The sequence below is a fragment of the Nuphar pumila genome, chromosome 15, assembly GCF_984573655.1.
Source record: "Nuphar pumila chromosome 15, dmNupPumi1.hap1.1, whole genome shotgun sequence".
In the NCBI taxonomy this organism is placed as follows: domain Eukaryota; kingdom Viridiplantae; phylum Streptophyta; class Magnoliopsida; order Nymphaeales; family Nymphaeaceae; genus Nuphar; species Nuphar pumila.
In genome coordinates, this window is record NC_143263.1 from 21587996 (window position 1) to 21609227 (window position 21232).

Here is a 21232-nt window from a genome sequence, read left to right on the forward strand (position 1 = left end):
TTTAATAATTAATTAAATAATTTTGAATTTACAAAGTTGGTTTAATTACCTTAGGAGTCTTTCTAACTCCATTTAGCTATAATTTAAAGTTTTAAACTGAATTTACAACTACATTTTTATTGGACATGGATTTGGGTCTGGATCCGAATCCAAAATTCAAACCCATACCCAAAACGAAATTGGATCAAGATTTGCATTAAATCCAGATTAAAATGGGTCTTAAATAAGATCCAAATTCATAATAATTCGGATCATATGCATTGGATCCAATCTGATCCACTTCGGATCCAGTTCGACAAACTGCTCAATTTTGGAAAAAATGTGATTTTTGGGCCATCCGAAACTCGAATTCAGAAAAGTAAAATATCATTACGCTCATAATTTTGAGACGCATCCAACGACATATTACACGAATATCAAATTCCAAATTTCGCCCGAAAATAGCCCAAATTTCACTTGAATTTAAAGGTCGAAAATAAAACTCTTGCTTCGATTGACTCGCCTCGACCTTGCTGATGAGGCCTGGGCCAAGCCCATACTCAAAAGAATTGGTCTAAAATCGAGTTTCAAATGATTTTTCTCTCAGACTTAGCCAAATTTTCGAAAAAACAGAAAGATGACTAAGTATGAAAATACGTGATATTACAAAAATATTGTATAAAAATTCAACCTATATTCAATTTTTCACTTGAATCAAGAGAGGAAACCCGTACCATGAATGTAGATCGAAGAAAAACAAGGTTGAATGGTGAAAAACGTGGATGGTTTGGAGAAATCGATCTTCTCCTCTTCTTCCTCTTTCTTCCTCTCATTTTCTCTCATCTTTCTTTTTCCCTTTCTCTTTTTTTTTTTTGAGGTTTATATGGAGAAGTACGGGGTGACACCCCCCCTTCTCCAGTTCCTTCTAGATGGGTTGGAGATGGAGAGTTTTCTTTATTTGAGACTCTCTCTCCCACTCTTTCCCAAACTCAAAAGCATCGGCCTAAAATCGAGAATCTACCAATTTTTCTTCTATACTTAGCCAAATTTTCAAAAATCTCAAATTTAACTGTGTGAAAATACGCGAGCTCCTTTAAAAAATAAAGGAAAGATATAAATAGATGATGGATCTTGGCTTGAAGATTTCATAGTGATTTGAAACATCATGAATAAAACGTTAGATCTTACGACATTTAAGCAAATTATTTCAGTTTTTATGATTGTTTTGGAAACATGCATTTTACCTGATAAACCCTGAAACTGAAATTTACTTGTCTTGTATGAAGGAATGAAAATACGATATTGTTCTCGGGCTAGTCATAGATATATTTGGTTTCACAATTTTAATCTACTGTGTAACTTGTGATGTATTCTTTGTTTGAGTTCTTGAAGTGATTTTTTGATCCCATATTATCTATTTTTCATGTATTTATTTCTCCACATTTAATATACAACAGGATCATAACAGAGACTTCATAGTTGAGTTACCAGATTTTTCTCCAGCTATAAAATCTGACAACAGGATGCTTCATCTTTCCTTCCATGAAAGAATTAAAAGATTCTCTTTTAGAGAGGTTGGTTTTGAGATGCCTATACCACACTTATGGTACTCGCCTGAAAAGGTCATTCGTGCTCTCCAGCTATTCCTTGATGGGGGCTATCATGTTGCCGGAAGTCCTACATATAGGTAAGCTGCCCATTTGTGAAACTTTGGTCAATCTTCAACTGTAATTTGATCCTTGATTATAAATTTCTGAAAGTATTGGAATCCTATTGTAACAATGTCTTTTGGTTTCTTTATATCTTGCCAATTTCTTCAACTATGCTTGGCTTTTCATGTCTTTAATCATGTTTGGTTTCTTATTTGACTTGCTTTAAAGGCATCACCTGAAGGCAACTGATGTAATTAAACCTGAAGTGCATAAGAGAGATGCCACCAAGAGGTATGAAGAGTGCACAACCACACAAATACAAAGCCACTAATGGGCAATATACAAAAAGCCAACTAAGGGCTATATGGGCAATAAGAGAGATGCCACCAAGAGGTATAAAGAGTGCACAACCACACAAATACAAAGCCACTAATGGGCAATATACAAAGAGCCAACTAAGGGCTATATGGTGTGCTTTTGCTTTGAAATATATTTTGCAATAAAATGCAAGTGTAAACCGTATACCAAATTTCAATAACTGATTCACACACAAAAGTAGTGAAGTCCGGGTTGAATCCACAGGGAATGAGTTAAGACCACGTATTCCAAATAATTCACTTTTCTTTATTACCTAAAAAAATTACGAAAACAATCAAGCACCAAGTCTATTACAAATTTTCGAGCAGAAATAAAAATTATTACAACCCAGATTAAAATTGGCCTAAAGCCCTACTTAACTAAATGAAATAAATAAAAAGGAAAGCAAGTAAAATCAGCATCTTAATGGTGTCCTTGGCACAATGATGTGCATGAGATGGCTGCCTTCACCCGCAAAACACTGTAAACACAAAAACTAGCTTGCACGCTAATTAGTTTAGATTTAACCTAACCTTGACCTTAGACAATGAATGCAGACCTATGAATGCAGCAAGACACTGTAAATACAGACCTAAACACCCCTAAAAACAGACCTAAATGTAGTCTAAGACTGTCGGGTACGGCTATGCACACTATCTAGTCCAACACGATGACTAGACCGCACCACCGGCTGGGCTTGGGCCTGGCTGGCTGGACTGAATTTGCAACTAGACTAAGTCTGGTTTTCTGATGAAAATTAGAATATAGCCTGATGTAGCAGACGTGCATAGACCTCAAATATGCAGCTGGGACCCTCCCTAAGTCGCGCAACACATGAAAGGTCCAAATTGCCCTTCATAAAACTCAAACACTAACCGGATTCCCTCGGGTGGACTGCCTAAACTAGACCTAGCCAGTTGGACTTTTGGTCTAAGTGAACCAGAGACTGGGTCAGGTCTAGGACAACTCAATAATGAATAAAATAGTAAAAAAAATAAAAAAAATATATAGAACTGGACTCGGATCTGTCGACACCCGAGCCCACATGCTGAACCTAGTTGGGCCTATGTTGTCCTGCGACAGAACCAGGAAAACTGACCTGTTCAAAACTTCGCCACTGCTTGCTCTGAGCAGTGATAGTTGTGAAATTTAAACTAGAGGTTTTTGTGTCTGTCAACAATCGACAACCCCAAATTTGGCTCGAAATGACCAAAACTCGAACATAAAATGATGTCAACGATGTCGATCTGTAACGCCACCAAAATCCAGGACTTGTAACTTTTTATAAAAAGTTCGAAAGCTTTGTAATCATTCATTTATCAGAGTTTTTAAATAGTAATTCAGCGAAAAATGATATTTGAAATAGCAAGTCATTGGACCTTAAGCGCATTACAGCGCAAACTTTCTTTCACAAACATATTTGAAACTCCATACATTTAAGAAATCAAATAGATTAGGATCATGCAACTTTTTAAGACTTCTACAAAGGAGAGATTTTAAAGAAAACTTTTATGCAAATTTATCGAAAAGTCCTTAAGAGTGAAACGTTAGGGAAAGAGTCTCATCTTGATCTCATCATGCCATCGTGCCATCACAGTCCGTACAGATCCAATTATCACTTGTGCCCATAAAATGAGTCAGTTTCACAAAAAACTGGTAGGTGCATAAGTGAGACAATATGAAACTGAAATAAACAATAATAATAAGTAATGAGTTATGTCTAGCATGATTAGTTGACTTATTCCAACAAGCTACCTCTAGCATAAGCAATAGGATATGCAAATAAATAAGTATTTTTAATATGAACAATTGGGTATGCAAACAAATAAAGGTTTTCAATGTGAACAATTAATTATAAAGTCAAGTGAGCTATCAACTATCACCAGGTAAGAGTTCATTCATCACAAGACATACACAATTTCACGGCAAGTAATTAAATTAATCATAAGGTGCAAGCAATTGCATAACGAGCAGTTTATAAGTTGCATGCGGTATGCAATCACACAACAACAGTTATATTAATCACAAGATGTAAGCAACTTATAAGATAAGCAGTTATATTAGTCCTAGTTGTAAATAGTTCATAGACTACGATCTATAAACAATCATAAGAGACTTGAGACAATAAGTGTTGTGAATAGGATATTTATTGTTTCGATATTAGTTGGCCTTGCGGGTACGCACAATGCACGATATGTAGAAACAACTGAGACTAATCTGGGGGTTTATTATGCTATGTATTTTAGATACCCCGGATAGCTAGCTGAGTCTACTCTTAAGGGGACGGCCAGTGACCAAGAGAGAAAATATCTTAAAGCATTTGTGGCTTATGGATGCATCCAACTTCTGCAGAAGTGCTTGAAGCTAGTTTTTGTAACTCAATTCTCCTAACTCTGATGATTGGGGAAGCCGAATCTTTTGCCCGAAATAGCCATTAATGGCCTGTCCATCAGAGTTTTTGTATCATCCATCATCTCTCTTGATGAAGTCAGTGGATCGATTGGGTGCGTCAGGTGTTATTTAACTGAAGACCCATTCTACATGCTCTGGTCTTTCGACCCACTCGAGCATTGGAAGAACAAATTCTTTTTCAAATTCTCTATCCTAATGCTCCACTTTTCTCGATTTCTCCAAAAGTATTTGGATGTGTCTCCTTTATTCATAAACTTGGACCTAACCGTGATAAATTATCTGCCCAAGTCATCAAGTGTGTCTTTATTAGATATCCAAAAAATAAAAAAGGATACCAGTGTTATGATCCCATCTCTCGTCGAGAGTATGTTAGTGCAGATGTATCTTTCTTTGAATCTGTTCCTTACTTTTCTACCACTCCTTACTTTTCTACCACTGCATTCAGACTACATGTTGAACAAGGTGATGCCATGCCTCTTCCCGTTCTTCCTTTTCCCTTGGAGTTGTTTTCACAGACTATTACTCATTCTTAGTCTTCCACAACTGCTCGGTATCGTGATCCTCCTCTAGTGTACACTCACAGGTCACCACCTGAACTAGAACCTATATCACTACCTTCTTCAGAAGTAAGTTCTCTTGAAAATATTGAGATGTCTAATGTTGATGATGACAAACCTATAGCTATCAGGAAAGGTAAAAGACAGTGCACATTACATCCTATTTCTGAGTTTGTTACTTAGGCAAGGCTTGGGGTTCACATGAATTTTATCTCAGCTTTATCTGCCACATTTGTTTCACTTAATCATCATCAGGCGTTGTTAGATCCTAAGTGAAAGCAAGCGATGCAGGTTAAGATGGATGCCTTGCTCTCATGCGACACATGGGATTTGGTTGTTCCACCTACTGATGCAGATATTGTTGGATGTAAGTGGGTCTACACCATTAAGTACAACTCGGATGGCTCCATTGAAAGATACAAGGCCCGATTGGTGGCCAAAGGGTATACTCAAACATATGGAGTTGACTTCTTTGAGACTTTTTCTCCAGTCGCCCGTCTTGGGACTATTTGTCTAGTCATATCTGTAGTTTATTGTAGGTGGAGTTTATGTTAGTTAGAATTGAAAAATGCCTTCTTGTATGGGGATCTATCTGAGACTGTGTACATGCAGTAACCTCCTGGGTTTGAGGTTCAGGGGGAGTGTAGTAAGGTGTGCAAACTAAAGAAGACCATATATGGTCTAAAATAAAGTCCCCGTGCATAGTTTCAGAAGTTATTTGAAATTATGTCTGCATTTGGCTTCAACAGGTCTGCATCAGATCACTCCTTGTTTATCAAGAAAACCTCCGTTGGTATTGTGGTTATGTTTGTATATGTGGATGATATTATTCTTATAGGGAGCAGTGCGAAGGACATCTCAGACACAAAAATTCATCTTCAGAAGCACTTTGTCACAAAAGATCTCGGTTCTCTCAGATATTTCTTGGGCATAGAGGTGGCCAGAAGCAGTGAGGGGTTAGTTCTATCATAGAGAAAGTATGTGCTTGATCTACTGCAGGAAACAGGGATGTTAGGTGCCAAACCAGCTAATATACCAATAGATCCTAAACTTCATATGTATGATGAACAAGCAGAACCAATTGAGAGGGTAGATGGTATACAACTCCGAGGACAAGTGTTTTCTTGCTTCGAGTGACAATAGCTCGATGGTTCCCAGTCCTCGGAGTTAGGGGACCCGAACTACCAATTTGTCCTAGGCAGTAGCTCCATGTTCTTCTGCATAAGTTAGGAATGCATCATATTGTCTTGGGCTTTTGGGAGGTTCTCTCGGTTTTTCAACCGCTCCCTTAGGATTTCAGTTTCAGTTAGACATTCGGGTTAATAAAACACCAATGCATATTAAACCCCCGAATGTTCTTTTCTGTTACGGTTGCCTTGGCTTGCGAGTACCTACGGGATAATTCAAGAGAAACATTAAATTTTACTTTTTTTTAATTGGACAAAACATTGTGAGCTTTGTACTTGAACTTGTTAACTTGCGATTAGATACTTGAGCATGTGATTATGTATTTAAATCAGTGTTTACTTATCTGATTAGATGTTAATTCATATTATGTTTTTGTGAGTTAGAATAGTGATATGCAATAAATTATTTTCATGTTACTTGTTTCGTTGTGCAATGTTTAGTATCATGCTTCATTGCCTATAATTAAGCTAACTGTGATCATCGCAAATTTTTTCCTCTCTTGTGGTTTCTCTCTCTTCCTTCTCTTTTCCTTTTCTAACCCCTATTTTCCTCCTTTTTGAAGAAAGGAAAATAAAAGACAGAAAAGAAAGAGAGAAGAGAAAAGAAAGAAAGAAAGAAAGAAAGAAAGAGAGAGAGGAACTCTTTTGCGGGTTTTCACTTGACCTTAATTTGAAAATATTTAGCAAATTACTCGCCTTCGTTTTTTAAAATATTTGCGGGAAAAATGGAAAGACGGGATTCGCTCATCGGTACGAGGTTCGACCGTTCCTGGCACCTTTACCAGGGTAATCGAACCAAGGATCGAATCTATGGCTTTTGTTTTACCTAAATATCATCTAAGAATTTATCCTAAAGATCTAAATGCACAAAGAATCATGCTTGTGCAATGTAAGGATGTATGCTCTTTTTGAAACATGTTTGGAAAATTTCCAAGTATTCTAAGATGAGTGAAAAAATGATTGAATCCTAACTTAGAACTTGAGATAGATCAGAGAAGTTCTAAGTCTTTGAAGTAAATCAGAGTTGGAAGAATAAATCTTGATTTTGAGAAAGAATGATTTGAAGCTTTGAAATGAAAGGAAATGAAATTTCAAAGTTAGAAATGGACTTTGAATTTAATCATGGATTTAGGAGAGGAAGATGAAATTTTGAAGTGATATTGAATTCGAATCTTAGAATGGATCTGAGAAAATCAAATGGTATTTAAAAATAGAAATGGATTTAGGAAGTTTGGATGAGATCTGAAAGTGGAATTGGATTTGAAATCTAGAATTGAGAATGTAATTGGATCTTAAAATGGATTTAAAATCTGAAATCTGAGATCCGATATAGAATGGGGTTCTGGATCCTAAGATGGATTTTGGATCTAAGGTCTGAGATCCAATGTAGAGTTGGACTCTGGATCCTACAATGGAATTGGATCTTAAGTCTGAGATCCAAAGTGGAATTGGATTCTGGATCCTAAGATGAAATTGGATCTGAAGTTTAAGATCCAATTTAGAGATTTAGATCATAAAATGGATTTTGGATCTCGAGTCTCAGATCCAAAGAATGGAGATTTATACTTTGGAAATCTGGATCCAATTTGAGATTAGGATCTATCTTTGGACTTTGGAATCTTGATTTGAGATTTTGTACTCTGAATATATAAATGAATTTCAAAGTCAAATTGGACTTTGAATTTGAAAATTTGTATTTTGGAATTTAGAAGATGAATCAAGAATCTCAAAGTAAAATTGCACTTTGAATTTGATTGGAGTTTTGAAAAAAAATAAATTTGGAACCTTTTGAATTTGAATATAAAGTGAATTTGAAATTTTAAAGTTTTAATTTGAACTTTGAGATTAGAATAGAATTGAAAATGAAAAGATGAATTTGAATTTTACAAGAATTGAAGATTGATTGAAGAAGATATTTACATCACTTGGAGTTTTGAAAAAAAGGAATTTTTGAAAACATGATGCAGTTCTATCCTAAATGATGAATGAATTGAAAGAATTTAAAATTGGATAAAAGCATATCCTATTCTTTAAATGAATTAAAATAAGATTGAAAATATAATACATCCTTGACTATGGTTATTGAATGTATTATATAATAATCTATATTTAAATTTAGGTAAAGAATAAAACATATTTTTGTGCTTTTATAGAGTTTAAAATGAAATTAACTCTCAATATACCCTGACTATGGCTATTGGTATATATTTTGAGCCAATTTTAAGTTAAACTCTAATAAAAGAAGGAAATATTTGAAAATATGATGATTTTTTAAGAGGACCCAGTGTGGATCCAGTGTTATTTTATAAAAGATAAAAATACTAAGTTTTGTTTACATCCCGACTATGGCCGTTGATGTAAATCATCAACTTAGGATTGATTTACCTCTTACGAAATGGTGCACGTGCCATTCGTGTTCCCATTTATGAGATTTTGGAAAAATAGAGGCAAAAAGCATGAAAATCAGCAAGTTATGATATTTACAATGCTCATTCATTCTATCTAAAACAGAGAATGTAAATTTTCATTAAGATTTAATTGAATTCACAACTCCAAATAATGACCTTTTCCATATATTTCCTGCAAAAACAACTAAGTTAATATGAAGATAGAAGAAAGAAAAAAAAAATTTGCATATATCATATGGAGGTTAATGGTAAAAATGATCATACGCCAAGATGTTTAGGATCGAGAAAGTAGAAAACGATATACACTTGTATATATATACCCATGTATATGTATATATATATATATATATATATATATATATATATATATATATATATGTGTATATATATGGCATATACTCTACCTTATAAGAAAGATGAGGATTGGGATGCACACTCATACTATGATAATGAGTTGAACTATTTCAGCTTGTTGATATGTTGAACAGACGTAACAGTGTTAGCAAATTGGCTTTAGTCAGCACATCCAAATGTTTGTGAAATGACACATAATGAAGGTTGGGATGGAGTTGTGATTGTCTAAATTGGTGAAACAGATACAGATAATGAAGGTATGTAGGCACTTTTGCAAATGCAGCCAAGGATTAGACGTTTGGTAATAAGATAGATAGCTGTATGCTATGTGCAGAAATCATAAGATACACAGTGAAAATGCACAAGGATGAGTGTTTGATGCAGGAGAAATATATAGGTGAATGCACAGAAATAACAGGAAAAGGAAAGTATAATGATATGAAGGGGTAAACGAAAACTGAGAATAAGCTGGGTTATGCAGAGGTTAACAGGTAGGCAGTTGAGTATGATTGTGATATGAAATGCAGATCGATAGATGTTGGAAATGCAAAAGAGGAAAGACCAGCAAGTGGCGGCTGGATGAACGCAAGTAAATAGGCAGCAAGATGTAGGGGATGGTTCAAGATGCTTGGAATGAAGCTACAACGGAAAAAGCCACAACAATGCATGGATCGGGACTGTGGTTATGCTACAGCAGCACACAACACTGCTGTAGGTATATGGAAGGTGGCAGCAACGTTTGACATTGCTACAACTGTATAGAATTTATAAAGTGCATGGAAGGTTATGAGAGATGTACACATGCTGTGAGGGAGTGTAAATGTGTTGTTAAAGAACACAAGTGTTGTATGCTGGAGGTTGAAATGGTGTTTGTGGCTAACGAAGCCATCGGTGCAACTGTGTGCAAACGGGGGACTGTGCTGAGTGGAATGAGATGAATGGTGCATCTTACAAAAGTGTAAACGTGTGGTGGGTGTTAATGAATGAGTGAAAGCAAATGCTGAAATGAGGTGACTTATGCAATACTTGGGTACTGTACATGAGGGTATGATAAAAATATTGGCAAATACAACGATGGTGGTGGAGGCATGCTGCCGTGACAACAGTGTTACAAACACAGGGGAATGATAAGTGCAGGTGTAGACACAGCGAAGGGTGTAAGGAGTGTCACCATAGTGGCAATAATGGTAACACTCAAAAACCATAATCTTCTAAAAAAAAAAAAAAGAAAGAGTACCTGGGGAAACATTTCTTCTACATCATCCGACGATTCAATATGTATGGGCAGGACATCATGATGGGATGCTAACTTTTGCTCCACCCTCTCTGAATTTTATGAATGTAAATGACATGTCACTAATTGACAGGAAACATCACCTGGACAAGTTGGAGACAACACTATCTTGACCTTTATAGGGACTGTTTATATTTTTTTTTTTTTTTTTTTTTATATTTTTTTTTTGTGCCTCCTAAATCATGAGGAATTGATGGAACACCCTCTGTTCATTGGGTTTTCATCAGTCCATCACTTGTCGATGGATGATAGTTGTGCCATCCTTAGCATGAGGAACGATGGCGCTATCATCTGATGGCAAGGGATATATGTATGAAGCAGAGAACATACAGGTGGACACAAGATGTGCAACGAATATGGCAGGGGTGTAAAACCCGGAAATTTTAGTTACAAAATATTTTAAATTATGCAAATTGGGCCTAGATCCAAATGTAATGAAATATGCGGAAGAATCCAAGAATGCTAAAGCATTCACTATGTCCCACACGGACAAATGCAACAAGCATAAGAGAGGAAATCCACTAAGGGATATACGAAGGGCCTTATAAAAAGGCTACACACATGAAAAATAATATCACTATTATTGAAGAGGAGCTCTCAAGAGCAATACCACATACAAGGGGGGTTCCCCCTATTTATAAGAAAAGGAGACCAAAGGGGCTCCCAATAGAGTCGTTGGGAGCCCCAACGGTCACAATTGTGACCGTTGGGGGCCCCAATGACTCCATTGTGGGGCCCCTTTTCGGTATCCAAAATACATTTTAAAAAATAAAAAAACAAAAATAAAAAAACAGCAAAATAAAAGAAATAAAACAAGTACCCCTATTGGGTACTTGTGAAATGACCATAATACCCCTATCGGGTATTATGGTGAATATACATCTATATTTATATATATATAGATGTATATTATTACATATGTTTTAACACCCCCCCTCAAACTTTACGGGGGAATGACCGAAAGTTTGCCAAGGAGGAAAAAGAAGCGAGGAGCAGGCAGGGCTTTGGTGAACAAATCTGCAAGTTGATATTCTGAAGTGACATATGGCAGTGTAACTGTCCCACGAAGATATTCATCACGTACATAATGACAGTCCATTTCAATATGCTTAGTCCTCTCATGGAAAGTGTGGTTGCTGGCAATGTAGATGGCACTTTTGTTGTCGCAACAAAGCTTCGAAGCCCCGGTAATTTCGACTCCCATATCTTGAAGAAGACTTCGAAGCCACACCAGCTCCATTGTAGTAGTTGCCATAGCCCTGTATTCTGCTTCAGTAGAAGACAATGAGACTTTCTGCTGTTTCTTGCACCTCCAAGCAATTAGCGAATCTCCTAGGAACACACAAAAGCCAGTAGTTGAGATTCGATCATTTGGGTTTCCTCCCCAGTCAGCATCAGTATAAGCTAGTAAATCTAAGGAAGAGATTGAGGATAGGAATAGCCCTTTAGTCAAAGTATTTTTAATATATCGAATGATCCGGAGCACAGCACTCATATATACAGATGTAGGAGCATGCTGAAATTGGCTTGCAGAGTGCACAACATGAGCAATATCCGGCCTGGTGATAGTCAGATAGGTGAGGGAGCCTATGAGTTGCCTGTAGGGCGTAGGATCATCCAGCAGAACTCCATCCTCCAGTCGTAGTTTAGCATTGATAACCTCGGGAGTCTCCACCTTTTTATCATCTGAAATCCCAGATTTGGAACATATGTCTGCAGCAAGCTTCATCTGTGACAATATATACCCTCGAGGAGAGTATGCAACTTCTATACCAAGAAAGTACCTGAGAAAACCCAGATCAGACATATCAAAATTCTGTTTTAACATATTTTTAACTTTAAGAATACCACTTTCATCATTGCCAGTGATGATCATATCATCAACATAAAGCAGAAGGATGATGATACTATTACCTGCACGTTTAACAAAAAGAGCAGTGTCAGTATAACATGAGCGAAATCCCAATTGTAACATGATAGCACTAAATCTATCATACCAAGCTTTAGGGGCTTGTTTAAGACCATATAAAGCTTTTAATAACCGAAGGGTTTGACCTTGGTTAACACTGATTCCCGGCGGAGGGTCCATATATACTTCTTCATTCAACTGACCATTAAGAAAGGCATTTTTAACATCTAATTGGAATATAGGCCATTTCTTAGATGATGCTACCGCAATTAAAGTTCTAACGCTTGTCATGCGAGCCACGGGAGCAAAAGTCTCCTCATAATCGATGTCATATTCTTGTGAGTATCCTTTAGCAACTAATCTAGCTTTATAACGCTCTAGGGAACCATCACTTTTTGTTTTGACTTTGTAGACCCATCGACATCCTATGGCTTTCTTATTTTGAGGAAGGTGAACTATTTCCCAAGTTTTAGCTTTATTTAAAGCATCTAGTTCAACTTTCATTGCTTCAACCCAATGAGGTATTGTAAAAACCCCATTTTAAAAAAAAAAAAATCAGTTTGGACCCGGGCCCCCTTTTTTATTTTAGGGTTTTCAAAAAACCCAAGCAGTCGGGCGCCGCAACCCTCCTTCTCCCCCTTTGTTTCTGGGCTGGATAGGGAACCCATCGAGGGTTTCCCCATTCGGGTGCCCCCTGCGCCTTTAAGAGAGAGGATGGAGGGCGAGGGGGGGGGGGTCACGCCTCCCTCTTCTCTTCTCCTCCCTCTCGCAGCCCTCGCCCCCCCTCCCCCCCTCGACGGCGGTCTCCTCCCTGCTACGCACGTCGCCGACGCCGGCCACCGCCTCCCAGGTTAGTACCCCCTCTTCTCCTCCCTCTTCTCTTCCTCACCCCCCTCCCTGTCACCTCGCCGGGAGGCCGGCAGGCTCACAGTCGTTGCCGCGGCCTCCCACCGCCTCCCTGTGCCATCGGGGCCACGATAGGTGGCTTACGCAGCCCCTGTCGTCCCCTTCTCTCGCTGGGGATCACCGGAGTGCGGGCAGGGGACCTGAGGCCCCTGCGACCCCCCCCCCCCCCCCCCCCCCTTTTTCCTTTGCTGCCACCTTGTGGCATTTGGCAGGGACTGCCCCCCCTGCCATCTTCTTGCTGTCGGCAGGGGTTGGCCCCTGCCGACCTGTGCTTTTGGCAGGGGCTGGGCCCCCCTGCCATCTTCTTGCTGTCGGCAGGGTTTGGCCCCTGCCGACCTGTGCTTTGGCAGGGGCTGGGCCCCCCCTGCCATCTTCTTGTTGTCGGCAGGGGTTGGCCCCTGCCGACCTGTGCTTTTGGCAGAGGTTGGCCCCCTGCCATCTTCTTGCTGTCGGCAGGGGTTGGCCCCTGCCGACCTGTGCTTTTGGCAGGGGTTGGCCCCCTGCCATCTTCTTGCTGTCGGCAAGGGTTGGCCCCTGCCGACCTGTGCTTTGGCAGGGGCTGCCCCCCCCTGCCATCTTCTTGCTGTCGGCAGGGGTTGGCCCCTGCCGACCTGTGCTTTGGCAGGGGCTGCCCCCCCCTCCTGCCATCTTCTTGTTGTCGACAGGGGTTGGCCCCTGCCGACCTGTGCTTTTGGCAGGGGTTGGCCCCCTGCCATCTTCTTGCTGTCGGCAAGGGTTGGCCCCTGCCGACCTGTGCTTTGGCAGGGGCTGCCCCCCCCTGCCATCTTCTTGCTGTCGGCAGGGGTTGGCCCCTGCCGACCTGTGCTTTGGCAGGGGCTGCCCCCCCCTCCTGCCATCTTCTTGTTGTCGACAGGGGTTGGCCCCTGCCGACCTGTGCTTTTGGCAGGGGTTGGCCCCCTGCCATCTTCTTGCTGTCGGCAGGGGTTGGCTCCTACCGACCTGTGCTTTGGCAGGGGCTGGCCCCCCCCTGCCATCTTCTTGCTGTCGGCAGGGGTTGGCCCCTGCCGACCTGTGCTTTTGGCAGGGGTTGGCCCCCTGCCATCTTCTTGCTGTCGGCAGGGGTTGGCCCCTGCCGACCTGTGCTTTTGGCAGGGGTTGGCCCCCTGCCATCTTCTTGCTGTCGGCAGGGGTTGGCCCCTGCCGACCTGTGCTTTGGCAGGGGCTGGCCCCCCCCTGCCATCTTCTTGCTGTCGGCAGGGGTTGGCCCCTGCCGACCTGTGCTTTTGGCAGGGGTTGGCCCCCTGCCATCTTCTTGCTGTCGGCAGGGGCTCAGCCCCTGCCATTTCATGCTGTGGGCAGGGGCTCAGCCCCTGCCACTTGGTGGCTGTCGGCAGGGGTTGGCCCCCTGCCGCCACGCTATGTTTTGGCTGGGGCTCATCCCCTGTCGCCCCGCTATTGTCGGAGGCAGGGGCTTATCCCCCCGCTGCTTGTCTGTTTTCGGCCAGCAGGGGCACACCCCTGTTGCCTCTCTTTTTCCTATAGGCAGGTTTGTCTTTCTTTTTCTCCGCATTATTATTAACATAGCCCTGTTGCAGACCTCGCATCGGACCCCCGCTCTGGCTCCGCGGCCCGAGCCTCGTATCATCTACACGCGTAGACGCACGCAGCTGCACGACATCCCGAGGTAGGGGAAAGTCGCACGAATAGTATGTATGAACAAAATAAAATAAGACTTCTGAGATAGAATAGTTATTTTGCATACTTGTGTATCTGAAGAAATATTGACTGGTCAAAGATTACTCTTTGTGATTCTTTTGAAATTGCATAATGTAAATTCTTTGGGTAGACTCATTAAGTAGTTTAATTGGCATGCCTGTTTACGTGTAAGATTACTTAACTGATAATTGTCTATTTTGCATGATTACTCCTTTGAAACTGCATACTTAAGGTAGATTTTGTGAATAGACTCAGAATGCACTGCAATTGCTATTGTAATCGAACCTTAAGGCAGGTACGGTATGAATTTTATGTAAGATCATGGAGTGTATTGAAGTGTGAAATTTACACTTTATTGATTTTGATGTGATAATATCGGCCTCCACGGGCCAAATTGCTCAGAAAAGCAAAACATGTCATGTAGGAAACAAAGGAATCATAAACCATTATGTTGCCCTCTCATCGTAGTTGTACCTCTAGGAAGGTACGATCGTACTTTTGGACAAGTACGTCCCATGTGGGTTACGATGGTGGGATGATGAGGTTGTGGCAACCTCGATGAGTGCAATTAGCAAAATGCTGAGATCACATAAAATGGTGACCATTTCGCCTTCACAGGCAAGATGCTCGAGTGGGTCTAATGGACCAGAGCATGTAGGATGGGGCGGCGGTTAAGAAACCCCCGTCGTACCCATCCGATCTTCACGGTTCATCAAGGGAGAGGATGGATGGTACAAAAACTCCGATGGACAGGTTGTTAACAACCACCCCACGAGCAAAAGACTCGGTTTTCCCCAGTCATCGGAGTTAGGGGAATTGGGATTACCATAAATTATCCTAAGTGATAACTCCCAGGCACTTCTGCAGAAGTTGGATGCATCCATGGGCCACGAATGCCTTTGGGGATTTACTCTCTTGGTCACTGATCGTCCCCTTAGGAGCGGACTCAGTCAGTCATCCGGGTTAATGAAAACACCTGACATAATAAACCCCCGGATCGGTCTCGGTTGTTTCTACGTTTCGCGTCTGTGCGTACCCACAGGCCAGTTAATATCAGAACTTAAAGAATATATTCATGAATAGTTGTAGATGGCTAAGACTTACACTGCTTCAACTAACATCTCTTTGCACTTATTACATTTGTTAGAATAGACTATAATTATTTTAATTGCTTAAATATCATAACTGCTTATCTCATGAATGCCCTGTTTTGTTTTATTCTACTTATCTGTTTCGTGCACCTACTGGTTTGTTATGAAACTGACCCATTTCATGGGCAGGTGAGAAGTAAGACTTTACTGGCAGCCGATGGCGTGGTGCAACATGGATCAAGATTTGTCTTCTTTCTGCTGGCGGCTTGGCTCTGAGACTTTTTTGGAGTTTTCTTAGATTTATTGAACTTTGGAATAAAATGCTCATTTTGTAATAAACTGCAGATTTTAATCTATGGCCTTATTTCTTAAATTCCTTTAAGTTGTTGTACATGTGAATGATGGTTTTTCAGCTAACGTACCCAAGATTATTGACTTGTGTTCCTTTCTAAATGTCTTTCGCTGTCGTTTTTAAAAGTTCAAACTTTAAATCTTTGAAAGGTTTTTCGATGATGTTTGCGAAATCACAAGTCAAAATTTTGGGGCGTTACAGGTATACTTTTTGCTTGATTATAATGGGAGAGTTCATAGTAAGAATGCAAGGCTATTAGACAAGCTCTATATTTAGGTGAGAGAGTTTCATATGAGACAAACCTATTAGGTGGAATTGATTCTCTAGAAGAACGCCTAAGGGAGGTCTCTTCTAGGGGTTCATTAAGCCGCAAGAATTTTTCTAAAGCACTAATAGGTTGGGCTTCCTCACGCCGAGTGTATACTTGGAGATTGTCACCATTAGTTGGTGATACATCATTATCATGAGAATCATGAGTATTTTCTAAAACTTTCGGATGACTCAAAGAGTCATCATTTGAATCTTCTAAAAGATCATTGATAAACATATAATCAATTTCATTTGATTTTTCCAATATGTCAAATCCATTTTCATCTTCTAAAAAGGTTACATCTTTGGAGACAAATAACTTATTGTTTTTATGATCAAAGCATCTATAGCCTTTTTTATTTTCACCATATCCTAAAAATACACATTTTATTGCTTTAGGTGACAATTTATCTCTTTTATGTAAAAGAACAAAGCATTTACACCCAAAAATTCGAAGACGATTGTAGTCGGGTGTCATATTAAAAAGTTTTTCATAAGGAGAGATATTGTTCAATTTTGAAGATGGCATCCTATTGATTAAATAGGTGGAGGTTAACACGGCTTCGGCCCAAAAATTTTTAGGAATATTTTTAGAAATGAGTAAGGATCTAGTGGTTTCCAAAATATGCCTATGTTTTCTTTCCGCTAGACCGTTTTGTTGAGGAGTTCTTGGGCAAGATTTTTGATGACAAATGCCATGTTGTTTTAGATATGATTGAAAATCATTTGATAAGTACTCTCCACCCGAATCGGATCTAAGAATGGATATTTGACTTTGAAATTGATTTTGAACTTTTGCATGGAATTCTTTAAAGAAGTTAAAAACTTCTGATTTAAAGTTAAGAAAATAAATCCATACATATCTAGTATAATCATCAATAAAAGTAACATAATATGAATAACCACCTTTAGATAGAACCGGAGATGGCCCCCAAACATCGGAATGCACTAATTCAAAAGGTCTTGTTGTCACAAAGGATCTAATAGGAAAAGGAGTAGACTTCATTTTGCCAAAAATGCAATCTTTGCAATTGATATCTTTTTCTTTACAAAACTTGTGTCCAAAAGGAAAAAGATACATTTTAGAGTAACTTGGATGTCCAAGCCTTTTATGCCAAGTTTCAATATTTTTGTCTTGGACATAAGTACAAAATGAGGTATTTGGAAGCATTAAATTATCCATAAAATAAAGGTCTCCCTTCCTATGGCCTTGCCCAATCCGCTTCCCGGACCGGAGATCCTGCACAAAGCACCCTTGGGATGAGAAAGATATTTCACATCCATGGTCGGCTATTTGAGAAACGGAAAAAAGGTTAAGATTTAATTTTGGAACTATTCTAACTTTTGGAACAAGGAAATTTTGAACATTTTTAGAATCAAGAGTTCCAACACCATTTATTTTGAGAAAAGTTCCATCGGCCGTAGAGACACAAGACATTTTTGAATTGGTGTGCACATTGGTTAATGCATTTTCATGAGGGGTCATGTGAAAAGAAGCTCTGGAATCTAAAATCCAAGAGTACGTACCGGGAGGTGATGATGAGGCAATTGCGGCACCGGAGGTAGAAGAAGTAGCCTTTAGAATTTGTTGGAGAGCCAAGGAAATTTGTCCAAGAGTATCTTTGAGATCCCCGTTCTTGCCGTCATCTTCTTTGGTGGATGATTCTTCAACGGAAGCCACCTTTGGCTTGAATGCTCCATTTAGCTTTGGGCAAACGGGTTTAATATGTCCCGGCTCATAACAATGATGGCATATGATCATTTTTCTTCCACCACTCCCTTGCTTACCAAAATGAGGTGGTTTGTATGTTTTGACATGATTGTCGGGTTTAGATACGGCAAGAACTTCATCAATGCTTTTACCCATATTATGCCTAGTCTCTTATTGAGTAATCTCGGCAATAGCCTCTTCTAAGGGAGGAAACGTGGATCTATGGAGAAGTGAGGATCTAACTTGTTCAAATTCGGGACGAAGCCCAAATAAAAATTGAAACAATCTATCTTGTTCCATTTGTTTTTGTCTTAGTACCACATCCTCCATAGACACCCATTTAGGCTCTAAAAGAGCCAATTCATCCCACAAAGGATTTAGAGCACTATAATAGTCTTGTATGCTCATGTCACCTTGTTTTGTGGTTCTCACTTTTTCTTGCAAAAAATAAGCTCTTGCAAGATCCTTTTGGGTAAACATACCCTTCATAAAAAACCAAGCTTCATTTGCCCGGCGGAATTTTGCAATATTTGCAGATACCTTAAGTTCAACATTATTCATAAACCATGCTAGGATTTTTGCATGGTTACTCTCCCAATCTTCCATTTGATGATGATAATCTTCAATAGCCTTGAGACGAGCATCGCCTTCAAGTGCTTTCTCTTGATCTTCTTCCATCTTTGTGAGCTTAAGTTGGGGTTCCGGAATGGTCCCCATTACATAACCCCAAAGCTTCTTCCCTTTGAGATTATTCTCCATTGCGGATGCCCACATCATGTAATTTTTCCCATTGAGCTTGAATGATAGATCGATCTTGACTTCCATTGCTATAAAATGGAGGTGAGAGAAAAGAAAAAAAAAAGTAGAGAGATACACGATTTTACCTTAGAAGATCGTATGGCTCTGATACCATGTAATGAAATATGCGGAAGAATCCAAGAATGCTAAAGCATTCACTATGTCCCACACGGACAAATGCAACAAGCATAAGAGAGGAAATCCACTAAGGGATATACGAAGGGCCTTATAAAAAGGCTACACACATGAAAAATAATATCACTATTATTGAAGAGGAGCTCTCAAGAGCAATACCACATACAAGGGGGGTTCCCCCTATTTATAAGAAAAGGAGACCAAAGGGGCTCCCAATAGAGTCGTTGGGAGCCCCCAACGGTCACAATTGTGACCGTTGGGGGCCCCAACGACTCCATTGTGGGGCCCCTTTTTGGTATCCAAAATACATTTTAAAAAACAAAAATAAAAAACAGCAAAATAAAAGAAATAAAACAAGTACCCCTATTGGGTACTTGTGAAATGACCATAATACCCCTATCGGGTATTATGGTGAATATACATCTATATTTATATATATAGATGTATATTATTACATATGTTTTAACACCAAATTGCAGATCCAGGACCCATAAAGGGGTTTTCCGCATACATTTACCTCGTAAATTTGATATGTACGTATAAGTACAATAATGTTTAATTAATTAAATAATTCGGAGAATAATCATTCAATAGGGGTGCGTAGATGGGTATGGGATCCATATACCGGATCCATATACATATATATATATATATATATTTATATATATATATATATATTTATATATCTATATATATATGTATAATCATAAATAAATAATATTAATATTGGTAATAAAATAGAAATATACATATATATATGTATATATATTAAGTGAATTCGAGGATCCACTTGGATCCAACTTGCGGATCCATTTTGATGGGGGTTAAAATTTTATGTATAATGTGAAATTCAAATTAAATAAAATTTTATTTAAAAAAAATAAAACTTATCCGAGGATCCACAGTTGGATCCATTCGGATCCAACTTGTGGATCCATATAGATTGGGGCCGGGTTACAGGTCTCGGGTTCGGACCCGAGCCGCGCCCCATGTTACAGCCCTTTTTAAGGAAAAGGGCAACCCGATAAGGGTTGCCCGATATGTTTAAAACAGAAAAAAAAGGGGGGGGGGGGGTTACGCTGGGCGTAACCGACCTTCCCCCCCCATCTCGGCATGGAAGGGGGGGGGTCTTGGCCGATAAAAGGAAGTGGAGAGGGATCCCTCTCCACTCGCCTCTCTCTCTCCACTCAGTCCCCCATCTCTCTCTCTCTCTCTCTCTCTCTCTCTCTCTCTCTCTCTCTCTCTCTCTCTGTCTGTGTGCGTGCGCCGGAGGCAGGGAGGTCGCCGACGAACTTCGGCCACCAACAATCACGGCAGCAGTGAGGAGCATCAGCCACGACTGTCTCTGATCGCCGGAAAAGTCGCCGAGAAACAGGTACGGTGCTCCTTGGAATCGGGGTGAGGAATCGAACATGGGTTCGATTCCATGTGTGGGTTTGAGGGGAGGCTCCACTGAAATTCTGTAGTGGAATTTTTTTTTGTGAATCCCACATGGGAAAAACCTCAAATCTTGGATTTGGGGGTTTCGGTTGTTATGAATAAAGAAGGGGGAGGAGGTTATGAGGGTTGACAGAAACCCCAATCAATCAGATTTGGGGGGGCGGGGGGGGGGGGGGGGGGGATTCGGCTGCCATTATCAAAATAAAATAAAACTTTATTTGGGGGTTTTCGACCTTGGAATCAATCACTTGAATCTAGGTTGTTTTAATTTTTGTTTATGCATACAACTTAGGGCATAGGGTTTCAGTTGGCATGGCTGACCCGAGTGTGCTGTTTGCATTTTTTTTTGTAAAAATACATATATTAGATGTTCTCAAGACCATATGGGTTACGCTCAGGCTTGCTATTAGCTGAACCATGTGAAATCAATGCCTTTGATAGCAATCCAACGTGTTGCTGGGTATATTTTTGTTAATGAGCTGTAAATCATTTTATGCATAGAATTCTTTTACAGTGATCATTTGACTACAGTAGGCTTGATCAATGGCTTTATACTAAGTGGCAATATTAAAGAAAAACCATTATGCTTGCATTGCATTTTTGGCTTCTTGCAATACTGTTTTCAACCATGCATCTTTTCTTTTTACAACAAATTAAGTAGTTGTAAAATACACTCCTGGAACTTACTTGGAAGCACACCTCTT

The 21232-nt window shown here is 39.8% G+C and overlaps 1 protein-coding gene across 3 annotated transcripts in view; it reads left to right on the forward strand.

Moving 5' to 3' along the window:
- The window catches only part of CYL1 (alpha-N-acetylglucosaminidase family / NAGLU family), a 256762-nt gene that overhangs the window by 217008 nt on the left and 18522 nt on the right, over positions 1 to 21232 (forward strand). For all 3 annotated transcript variants that reach the window (XM_089988290.1, XM_089988292.1, XM_089988291.1), the window contains one exon: positions 1437 to 1666. In XM_089988290.1, coding sequence (XP_089844416.1) covers positions 1437 to 1666 — 230 coding nt within the window. The remainder of the gene's footprint in view (positions 1 to 1436; positions 1667 to 21232) is intronic.